The following is a 12,132-nucleotide window of genomic DNA, read 5'->3' as shown; positions in this document are numbered from 1 at the left end:
AGAGGAGAGCAGGGGTGAAAAGGAAGTTGGGAGATAGGGTTGATGAAAGAGTATTAGGATGGTTTGGACACATGGAAAGGATGAATGAAGAAAAATTAGTAAAAGAGGTGTGGAATGCAGAGGTGTGGGAAGTGAACATGAGGGGTTAACCAAGGATGAGATGGATGGATGGGGTAAAAGGGGCATTGGGAAAGAGGAAGGACGGAAGAAGACAGAAGATAGGAGTGAGTGGAGAATGCTTGTGTATGGATGATGTTATGATGCATGGAAGGGAGTCATTTGGGGATGGGGGGATGAGGGAGTATGTACGAATGATATTTTGATGAGCCTAAAGGGATTTCTCCCGTCTTCTCTTTTTCTGCATTAGGGGATGGAGGGGGGGGGGGTCACTGATTAAATGAAGCAGCCTTGCTGTGGATGTGCCATGTCTTGCTACATTGCTTCTGACCTAGGGCAGGGTGCAAGATGCAAGGATGTCCTGTCATTCAGGATGATCTAAGAAAAGAGGGAGAGAAGGGTGGTGAATGGGAGTGGAGTATGTGGGGATGAAATAGGTGGGAGTGGAATGCTTTTGACTTTGGCTACTTCTCTTGTAAGAAGGAAAAAGCCATTGTTATATGTAAGTACATGATGAGTATTGTCAATAACACAATCAGTACAACTACTGCTCAAAATATTCTTCATATTACCAGGGATTACATGGAGGTTTTGTTTCCATCCAGTATTCCATATATGGTCATCATCATCTTTATCCTATTTTCTTCTATATAAAATAAAGAACATATGGGCTGCAAAACACTGCTCCAAAAGGAAAATTATGAGAACATACAAAATCAACAGCCAAGTATCAGAATAGGGACTGCTAGAGTAGTTTCATTCTAAAGGATCAAAGACGTACGAGTACAAGACAGAAAAATACCAGGAAAAACTAAGTTCCAAAACTTCCCAGCAAAAGGTAACTGCATAGAAAGGAATTGGTATATTTAAATAAATCTAGTTCTATTTGATTTCTTGAGAATGGCAGGCACACAACGATTATACAGGGTCTAACAGATAAATCCGTACAAACTTTGAAGAGGTTTTAAGCACTTAAAAAGTAACATATGGCAATTCTGATTGTTTCCAGATCCATTTGTCTAATAATTTAGCCAGTTGTATACTAGCACCGGTGCAATAAACATTAAGCAATGGAACAAGCCAAACGTTCAGCCATATGCAAACTTCGTCGCGCGGGTCACACTCCTAGCGCCATAATAAGGATGCTAAAATACTCCAGACAAACTGTTTACGATGTTTGTAAACGTTTTGATGAGACCGGCGAAGACCAACGAGCTGCTCACAAGCCCAGAAGGGGCAGAATTCTAACACCTCGCTTTTTAGCTAGTCTCAAGAGAAGTGTCAATGCAAATCCAGCCTTACCATTATCGACATTGGCAAAGAAGAGAGGTGTCAGCACAATGACAATTCACAGAGCATTAAAGAAATTGGGATTAACCTCATTCTCACAAGGAAAAAGACATCTTTTGACACGAAAAATGAAAGAAATCCGCTTGACCAGGTGCCAAAAGCTGTTGAACTGGATGAAGTCGAATGGCTCAGTCATCAAGTTTTTTTCCGACGAGAAGATTTTCACAGTTGATGCGACTTTCAATAAGCAGAATGATCGCTGGATAGCCTCCTCATCCTCAGAGGTTCAACACAAGACAACGACGAAGAAACCAGCAAGTGTCATGGTGCTCTGTGTGGTGTCAACTGAGGGGGACGTCTTCACTCACTTCTTCAACAACAAGGAGAAAGTCAATGCCGTTGTCTATTGCAAAGTTCTAGAAGAGAAAATAATACCCTGGATGAAAGATAAGGCTAGTGGCAACCAGTTTGTCTTCCAACAAGACTCGGCTCCAGCCCACACAGCGAAGAGGACCACCAACCTTCTCGAAGGGTCAAATGTGCAGTTCTGGAACAAAGAGTTGTGGCCCTCAAATTCGCCAGACCTAAACCCTTTAGATTATTATTTTTGGGCGCGAATTGAGGCCAAGGCATGTGACAAGCCACACAGAAGTATAACAACCCTGAAGACAGACATCAAGAAGGCTGTGGGTTCATTATCAAAGTCTGAGATCATCAACGCTGTATCCAAGTTTCGTAAACGCGTTGAAAGCGTCATAACAGCTGAAGGTGGTTACATTGAATGAAATAATTGTTCTTATTGCCTTTTCTAAATATACTGAAAATTTCATAACTCTCTGTTTATTATAACCCGAGATATTAATCTTAAAACATGTGATAAGAAGTTGTACGGATATATCTGTTAGACCCTGTATACAAAAAATAGTGACCAAGGAAACAGGAAGAGTTATAACACTGTAGAAAAAGATGACAAGGTTTTATAAGGAAGGGACAACAAATGAGCGTTGAATGGGTGTGAAATAGGTGAAGCATAGGTAAGCCTGGGCTTGGCCACCCCTCTTTTATGGGGAAAGGGCCTTTTGGTATATGTATGTATATCTCAAAACATTCTCTCACAGTTCTGAAGAACTATATGAAACATGACAATGATGACAATCAAACTCACTCACCTGGCTCCACTGTCACCACTGCATGAGCAGGGATGGATCCTTTACGAGGGAGGAGAGGAGTATCGTGAACATCCATCCCTAGGTAGTGACTCACATGATGTGGACAGAAACCATATGCTGCCTGTGGGGTGGTAGAAAATATGCATGTACAGACTGGAAAAACAAGAAATTCTATCCTAATAAGAGTTACTCTTAAAGCATTTCCACAACCACAATTGCAGCAGTGATGTAGTTTAATATCACTGCTGCAATTGCAGCAGTAACATCAATAATCATTACATGTACAAGTAGTGCACCATATATATCCACAATATCCTAAGCTACCAGAAGAGGCTGGATGACCACATTGTGGACAATTGCCCAGGATGCAACACTTCATCCCATACTATTCAACACATAATGGAAGACTGCATTAAACACAATCACACACACAAACAACACAACATACACTCTATAAAGGATTTGCGGGAAAATCCCATTCCGGCCATGGCATTCCTTAAGGAGATGGGACTGCTCGGACAGTCTAGGGAACAACAACAACAACAACAATATCCTAATGTAACATAAAACATGGAAATGACTACAAACATTTGGCATAAATTCATAAATACAAATGTCAATTTTAATTACCTTCAAATAATATAAATGTAAAAAAAGGATCTAATTTACAAATCTTAATGTAATGATATTGGAAATTATATTCCAGTAATCAATCAATTTGTAGCCCCAGGTTTCTCCTACTGGAGATCCATGGCTCCCGTGTAACCAACAATGGCCCCCAAGTAGGCCCACAGGTCACTCAGGAAAGAAATACTGTGTTGTTGGTGATTTTTAGTGTGGAGCAATGTAGGCTGGGGTGTTCTAACTCTTCTGTGTGATGGTTGCATCTACAGCAGTTTGAGCACTGTATATAGCCAGGATCTGTGTTGGTACTCTCTTAGAGGTTGATAGTGTCTTGAATAATGTAAGCATGCCAGAGTACCTAAACTCCCCATCTCTCTCCCTCTCTCCCCCTGCTCCTAATACTTGTGTGATGTAACAAGATGGGTGAGTGGGATTGAGGGGTCTACACAATTCTGCTATCTGTCTGTCTACCTACCCTCTGTTGAGTTTTGTCCTTGTCTAGCATAGGACTATCCAAAGGTAATAATAAGACTTACCCGTGACAGTTGTGAATCACTGAAGCTACTGGGAAGGATGCACAGTTCCTGAAGGTTTTTGCCAAGCTGTTCACACATAATAGCAAAGAGCTGATCTAGTGTGGGTCTGTCGTTAAGTGCATTTATGATGTGCTGTTGGACATCAAGCACTGCTTCATAAACATCTCGCTGAGCTGCCTTAAATGACCCACTCACAGGCCATGTTCGGGTTACATCACCACTATATCCTCCACACTCACTACCTGTAGAGGAACATTAATTCATTAACTTTGGAAATCTACACCAACAAAATATAGTGATCACAGATGACTGATATATTATCAGGATCACTTGGATAAAAATACAATCAATACTTTGGGGGCCTTAGTGTCACTCCTATGGACCAAAGATCTCTTTGGACATGTCACAATAAATTCTTTCACGACTGAAGACTAACTTCCACTCAAAGAGTAATGTTGATCATTTCTATAGTCTTATATCCCTCCTTTCTGCTACCCTCTTTAATCCTTTCCTTTACCATCCCAATGACTATACCCAAGACAAATGTAGCAGTCCTGCCGGGGGTGGAGGAGGAGGAGGAGGAGGAGGAGGAGGAGGAGGAGGAGGAGGAGGAGGAGGAAAAAGGAGATCTAGCTCCTCACATCAGGAGGAGCAGCCCCAACTTCAACTACATTTCTTACACCTTTTCAGTGGTGAAGTGGTACTGTTCTCAACCACTAATTCACTACACTGTTGGCCAGTACACCAACTCTAGTGGGCAAGGAGTTGGTGAGTGAAGGTGTAAGGTCACAGCATTACCCATAGATCAGGGCATATATGAGCTCTGAGCTCTCATCTGGGAGGGTAATAACTGTCAATCACAACTCCAACATGTGATCTAAGACTGTGATGAATCACCAATACAATATAGACAATTGTCCAAAGTTTCTTCCCAGAGAGATCTGTGGGAGGGACCAAGAACTGCTGCTGGTGTGGTGCTCTGAGTTTTTCATTTAAAAAAACTTGAGGCAACAATTAATTATCATTATTATGACTATGAGGTAGAAACATGGAATAGGAGAGGAAGAGTTTAAATGTATTTGAGATGAAATGCCTAAGAAGTATGATGCGGGATACTAGGCTGGATAGAGTGAGAAAGGAGGAGGTAAGGAGGAGAGCGGGGGTGGAAAAGGAGTTGAAAGATATGGTTGATGAAAGGGTATTGAGATGGTTTGAACACATGGAAAGAATGAGTGTAGAAAGATTAGTAAAAGAGGTGTGGAAGGCAGAGGTGGAGGGAGTGAACATGAGGGGGTGACCAAGGATGAGATGGATGGATGAGGTAAAAGGGGCATTGGGAAAGAGGGGAATGTCTGTTGAGGAAGAATGGGAGAGGACAGAAGATAGGGGTGAATGGTGGAGAATGGTTGTGTATGGAGGTTGTTGTGATGCATGAGGGGGAGTGGGTGGGGGATGGAGTGTGTGTGAAGGATAAATTGACACATCCCATAGGGATTTCTCCCTGTCTTTTCCATTTCTGCATTAGGGGATAGAGAGGGGGGGTTGCCAACTTAATGAAATGGCATGGCTGTGGATATACTGTGTCTTGCAACACTGCTTCTGACCCAGGGCAAAGGGCGAGATGTAGGGATGACCCATCATCCACGAGCAGCCAAGAAAAGAGGGAGGGAAGGGTCGTGAATGGGAGTGGAATACTGTATGTGGGGATGAAATGAGTGGGGGAGGATTTATGCCTTTGACTTTGGCTACCTCCCTTGTAAGAGGGAAAAGCCACTGGTATATGTATACATGTATATATGACTCTACCTCTTTATTTTTCCTTTGCGCCCATGTATGTTAGAAAATAAATCAAGTATTCATATTTCCTTGGTGATAACTAATGTTTCTGTCCTTTGGGACAATATTGCACTAAAGAGGTGGCAAAAGAGAAACTTATGGGGGACATAAGAAAGGAAACAGCAGAAGATATATACTACTAATATTCTCCTTTTTCCTCCCATTCATTTTATATCCATGCACATTTATAAAAAGCTCCACTCACCTGCATCCATGAGTACAAGTTCACCAGGTTCCACTATCTGGTTATTGTTGATGTAGTGAATGATGTTTGCCCTTGTGCCACCTGCTACCACAGGAGGGTATGCTAGGTGTTCAGCACCTCTTGTTCGACACTCAAAGTCCACTTTGGCAAAGAGCTCATGTTCTGAAATTGGTGCCCTTGTGGCCTTCATTGTTGCTGCTATTGATTCCCCACTTATACGACAAGTCCTTCGCATTAGTTCCACCTCTGCTTCTGATTTTATGACTCTCAGAGCATGAATGAATCCTTTTGGGCTTTCAACACTACCCTGCCTCTCCTGCAACCAATTATGTAAACGTTTGTGCACTTCTGGGTGGGTGGGTGCCTGAAAATGGTACCATAGCTTGGGTGATAGTAGGTCCGAGTCCAATGCTGTCAGATATCTATACAGATCTGTAATCGGCAGGCCTTCATCAACACCCCAGACATCCACAGCACCACAAGGTCCAGTTCTTGGACCATCCCACATTTCTTGGCCTGGGTCGAAGGTGGGAGTGAACATGATGGATTTGTGTGTTGGTCTCTGTTTGCCAGGCAGTGTGTGCATCACTAAGACACAATCTGTTTCTTGGCAACCACTCAAGTATAGCATATCTGTGTCCTGTGGATTGGGATGGTCTTTATAATATCTTGAGTTTATTTGTTTCCCAAAGTATTCAACTTACATGAGGAAATATAAGTCAAACTATGGGTACTTATTGAATACCTAATTACAAAAATCAATGAGAAACCTATTGCTCAAATTTGTCTTACTGCACACATATGAAAACAGATAACAATCTATTCTGATGATTATGCAAAAAGTATGAAATTACTTAAATGTTTTGTTTATATATATTGCTACCATGACCATTCTTTCAATTCCCATACCACCCCTGTCCTCTAAAAACATACATATCCAAAACTCTTCCAATCTTCCTATTGGGTACCACTACATTTTCTATTAATGCCCTCCTGCCTTCCCTCCCACTAACCAGTGACCTCAAATACAATAGTCTTACCTGCCGAAAAAGATAGGGAATTTTATCTATCATATATCTTCGAGGAACACCAGCCAAGATGATAACATGATGTTCATCGTTGTGATGAGGAACCTTTGAAATTGCTTCAATGAGCCTAAGTCTGCGTAATGCATATTCCTCCCTAGTGATGCCATATGTTATCTGGTGAAATAAAATCAACAATAAGCACAAAGTACTATAATGTATCAAATCCATTACATATTGATTATAAAATTATTGGCCAGAGTGTAATTATATACATTATATTGTGACATAATATAAATCTGAACAAAAGTTCCCAAACTGGAGGGTATATACTTGACGGGGGCATGAGGTGCTCACCATGCCACTAATCAATACATCTTGCAGTACCACAAATACCAGGTACCCATCCTAACAGCCCTTAATGTTCTTGATTTATGTCTACCTATATACCAAGAGCTTTTTCCCCCTTATATGGGAGGTAGCCATGTCAAAGGCATGTACCCACTCCCACCCATTTCACTCCCCTCCACCACCCTTTCTTCCCTCTCATCTTAACTCCTCATGGATAACAGGTCATCCCTATATCCAGCCCACTGCCCTGGGTCAGAAACAATGTATCAAAACACAATATGTAAACATAAGGCCCCTTCACTTAATCGGCGACTCCACTTTCCATCCCCTCATGCAGAACAAGAGAAGACGGGGAGATATCCCTTCAGGGTGCATCAAAATATCATTCAGACATAAGCACCCCCTATCCCCCACCCCTACCTTCCTTGCATAACAGTATCATCTATACACAGCCACTTTCCACTCACCCCTATCTCTTGCTTTCTCCCTTCATTGCTCAACAGACATTCCCCTCTTTCTCAATGACCCCTTCACCCCATCCATCCATCTCATCCTTGATTGTCCTCTCTCCACCTCCGCCTTCCACACTTCTTTTACTAATCTCTCTTCACCCATTCTTTCCATACATCCAAACCATCCCAATACTCTTTCATCAGCCCTATCTGACATCTTTTCCACTCCCGCTCTCCTCCTCACCTCATTTCTCACTCTATCCAACCTAGTAACCCCTACCATACTTCTCAGACATTTCATCTCAAACACATTCAAACTTTTCCTCGCTGCTTCTCTTAAATTCCAAGTCTGCCCAATACAAAGCCATCAGCATAATCACCCCTTCATACAATCTCCTATTTACATCCATTCCCAGATACCTATTTCTTATGACTTTTTAATCCCCCACGGCATTTACTTGCTTCTCTCAATCTACAATTTACCTCTACCTCCACTCCCTTCCCTGCCATATGTGATCTCAAATACTTAAAGCTATCCACTTCCTCCAACCTCTCTCCTTTAAGACTTACTTCCAATTCACTGTCATCCTCTCCCCTTGTACATCTCATCACCTTGCTTTCACCCACATTTACCTTCAACTTTCTCCTATCGCATATCTTCCCAAACTTCGTCACTAACTCGCTTAATCCCCCTCTGACACTGCCATAAAAAATTAAAAGAAGCTATACTAACATGTTTACAAGTGATCCAAAGATCCTGAGGAAACTAAAATATGAGGAAAACTACAAATTGTTACAAATGGATCTAGACATAACATATAAATGGAACTGTATAAAATAAATTTCAACACCAAAAACCGCAAAGTACAATATTGGAAATAAACAAAAGTACAATGATTTATTCAGATCTGTAAAGCAATTATATACAAGAGTGAAACAGAAAGATCTAGGAATATTAGCCATGGATAATTTGTCATCCAACAAAAACATCAACAAGATTGTCAGAGAGACATACAAAACATTGATAAAAATAAAAGTGGTTTTTCCCAACAAAGACAAACTGGAAGTATAGTTGGGACAAAATAACAGGGAGCTAGTCAACCCTCACTGCTTCATTACATGGCAACCCCCACCCCCTTATCCACTTATTAAACATACAAAGCAGACACAATGAAATCCCTTCAGGCTGCATCACTGCCAAATAGATATCAAGAAACACAGTTTCCTGTATAGATGTGTAAACTCATGGAAAAAACAGCAGGAGGACAGTCCAATTTAAAACCATAAAAAATTGAAGGCAAAGTTAGACTGATGGAGAAAAATACAGGACTCCACAAGCACAGCTCCTTTCCTGTATATTACAATCAGGTAAATACACTCACACAATACAAACAGCAGCACATTTCTTTTCTGAGGGACCTGGGGGAAAGGGAAGTGTTGTAAGTTGCTATCAGGCTGTGGGAGTGCAACAAGAGAAAACGGGAAACTGTGAATGAAAAATCATGAGTTCTGTCAATCACATTTTCAGAGCCCATAAAAAAAAAAAAAAAAAAAAAATTATATATATATATATATATACATACATATATATATATATATACTGACATGCATTTTAAATTTAACATACTGGTTTGTCAACAATACTAGAATCATACTAACCTCTCCTCTCCCAACAAGATGGGGATGTGTGTGAGATGTAGGCTGCCCAACACGCAATATATGCTGCTGAGGAAGATTCTTGGGCTGAATGGATGCCTTGTGATGAGACAGTTTGGACTGTCTTGCAATTTCAAATCTGCTTTCATTATGTCTTTGGCTGGAATGTTGTCCAACTCTCTGTGCAGAGTGGCACAATCTTTTAATCAGTAAATCCACCACTGCAATAATCAAAACCAAAAGAAACACAATTACAAGCAGCACTTTATCATACAGATTTTGAACACATGGTACTACTACAAAACTTATGCATATTGTACTTCTAATAAATCAACCTTTTATAGGAGCTTGTGTTTTCTTTTGCATGACACCCTCTTCCTTCAATCATTTAGCAATAGCTATTTGGTCTGCCCATATATCATGGAGAAGAAATACTGGGCTTTTGTCTATATTGTGTAAATATTGGGCAGTGTAGAACAATGTGTTCTGTATCTTCTGTGTTGCATGCACATCTCTGACAAACAGCCCATACTGGGCTGGTACTTCTTCAATATAAGGTTGTAAGGTGGTGACCTAAGCAGAAAAAATAAAGCATGACTTTTGCATGCTTTAGACATGCTTTTCCTTCTGCATATATGTTTGGTGTGTGTGCGTGTTAGGGGGGGAAGAGTTTGCTGGATTTGGTATAGAGTTGTTTGGTTGTTTAGGGAGTCGCTCTGGCATTTTGTTTCCTCTATTATCTGTTGTTTGTGCATTATGCCAAACTGGCTGGTGTGTGCTTATGTTAGTAATCAGTAAGTGGTTTGTTAGCAAGATGACATCTACAAGTTCAGGCACAAACCCATGTACTGGAGGGCTTCAACAAACAAAATGCCACCAGACAGAAGAGTAATGGCAGCAAGAGTCATAAACAAAACTTTTGACACAATCTTTAACTATATCATGTCAAAATAAGTTTATAGAGACTGACATTCACTCAGTAACAAGAAATGGCTGACAAGTTTCCCTGTAAACAGAGAAAGCAAAGTATCCAAGAGCGATGGAATTGAAAGATTATACAATGGACTCCCACTTGGGGCAATACTATCCCTGCGATATTCAACCTTCCACAAGTCAATCAATCAACCCACTGCCCCTGGTCTTTCTTGCAGAAGACCTGTGGCAACCTTCCCAAACCAAAGCCAGCTTAAGATGGTAGAATATTTAGAGGATGTAAAGAAATGATTCTCCATACAGATACAATAATTTGATGAATAACCTAACTGAATAAACAGTCCAGCCTGATAATACAAATAAATTTAAAGCCAAGTTTGATCACTAAGGGCACAGAGATGGGACCCCACAAGCTCAGCTGTTATCTATAATTTTGTATACCACAATCTAACTCTAGCTGGTCCAGGGACAAACACGATACTTGACCACCCTCCTCTACCCATACACCAATGAGAATACCCAGCTAAACATGACAGAGAATACTTCAGCAGATTTCACTGTGACTGTCACAACAATGCCTAGGATACATCAACAAAGGTAAGGCAAAATAAGAAATGACATATGCCTGTACTGCCAGGATGCCTCAGATACAGTTACACATATTTTCACGACTTCACATGTCAGCACAAATACAACATATCTGAAGTACAAAACCTCTGGTGGGAGTTTGTGAAGGCAATATCATATGTTTCCTCCATTACTTCAGTAATGCCCTAAGGCTTAGCCTAAGCAGACCAACATCAACATTAACCACTAGTTATGGTCATGGGAATAGACCAGGATGGGGGTTAAGTTGGGTTAAGTTGGACTGGGTTGAATTGGGTTACACAAATTGGAGCTTAAATGGATACTTGTAAAAATCTACTAAAAACAACCAATTATGAATTACTGAATTAGTTTTTATTATTTTAAAAACTCAGTCAGTTCTCATCTAGAATTTTAACTGGCTCTATTATCGTCAGGCTATGTTCTACAAGCACAGAATGGGCTTAGAAGCCCCTTGATCTTGATCACGGAGGCAAGGTATTCAGGGAATGTAAGCTTACATAGTAACTAGCCGACAGTCGAGTCTATTTTATGATCAAACGCACAGCTTCTAATGGGAAAACAATGTATGGCAAAACCTTATAACCTTTTTGTTACTCTTAATGCATCACTGAAATGAAATTGTTATGTTTGACAGTGTCCACTTCACCTTTCTTAGCTCCAGCTGACCTTGTTATTGTTGCTCTTCCCAACCCCTCCATCATGTTTGTTTTGGTCATCACCTGATTCAACCCAATTGGTCCGATTTGGTTTACATTTCCACGAGCATTTTTTATTTGTGAAAAAATAACTCATATTTACCCATTATCAATTCAGTATACAATGAACATGCTATGGTTATAAGACACTTTTTTTATTACTGTACATGTAATGTAAAGAAACTGCAAAAAAGGTGATAAGTATATTTCATATTGCACAAGTTTTATTTTAAGCTTTCACCCACTAAACTCAAGATCTGTTCCTTGGGCCTGCAGTTGACATCAGGTGATTTTATTCAGTTCGGAAGCAAAACGGGAACATACTAGAGTACAGGTTGATTAGGAATCTACTTTGTACTAAATTTGACCCTCAACTAAATAGAGATGTTTGACGTTCGGCTTGAATTCAAATATGTAGATGTATGCTTCATTTTTTTTTTAATTCTTATTTTTTATTATTTTTTTATTCTATTTTTATATTTATTTTGCTGAGGAGGGAGTTTGCCTTGGTCTACGACATCGCTTGAGGGTATCCAGTGAAAGGCGACAAAATACAACAAAAAATACATACATACATCATATACCAAGGCTTTTTCCTCCTTACAAGGGAGGTAGCCAAAAAAGCAAAAGGCAT

At 40.3% G+C, this 12,132-nt stretch overlaps 1 protein-coding gene across 6 annotated transcripts in view; it reads right to left on the bottom strand.

Moving 5' to 3' along the window:
- Positions 1-11,855, bottom strand: part of LOC143036892 (xaa-Pro aminopeptidase 3-like) — a 32,165-nt gene extending 20,310 nt beyond the window's left edge. For 4 of the 6 annotated variants that reach the window (XM_076204815.1, XM_076204818.1, XM_076204813.1 and 1 more), the window contains exons 1-6: positions 11,450-11,568; positions 9,265-9,482; positions 6,818-6,979; positions 5,778-6,417; positions 3,737-3,978; positions 2,577-2,697 (exon numbers count right to left, since the gene is read on the bottom strand). In XM_076204815.1, coding sequence (XP_076060930.1) covers positions 2,577-2,697; positions 3,737-3,978; positions 5,778-6,417; positions 6,818-6,979; positions 9,265-9,482; positions 11,450-11,519 — 1,453 coding nt within the window. In that variant the 5' untranslated portion in view covers positions 11,520-11,568. Of the gene's footprint in view, positions 1-689; positions 764-2,576; positions 2,698-3,736; positions 3,979-5,777; positions 6,418-6,817; positions 6,980-9,264; positions 9,483-11,449; positions 11,569-11,743 lie in introns of those variants that run through there. The other 2 variants (XM_076204817.1, XM_076204816.1) reach the window with 2 other exon arrangements.
- Between the last annotated feature and the right edge of the window lie 277 nt (positions 11,856-12,132).

This window comes from Oratosquilla oratoria, chromosome 21 (genome assembly GCF_046742065.1).
Source record: "Oratosquilla oratoria isolate Oo_2021 chromosome 21, ASM4674206v1, whole genome shotgun sequence".
NCBI lineage: Eukaryota > Metazoa > Arthropoda > Malacostraca > Stomatopoda > Squillidae > Oratosquilla > Oratosquilla oratoria.
The sequence above is the reverse complement of the archived record's forward strand: the minus strand, read 5'-3'. Positions and strand labels throughout refer to the sequence as shown.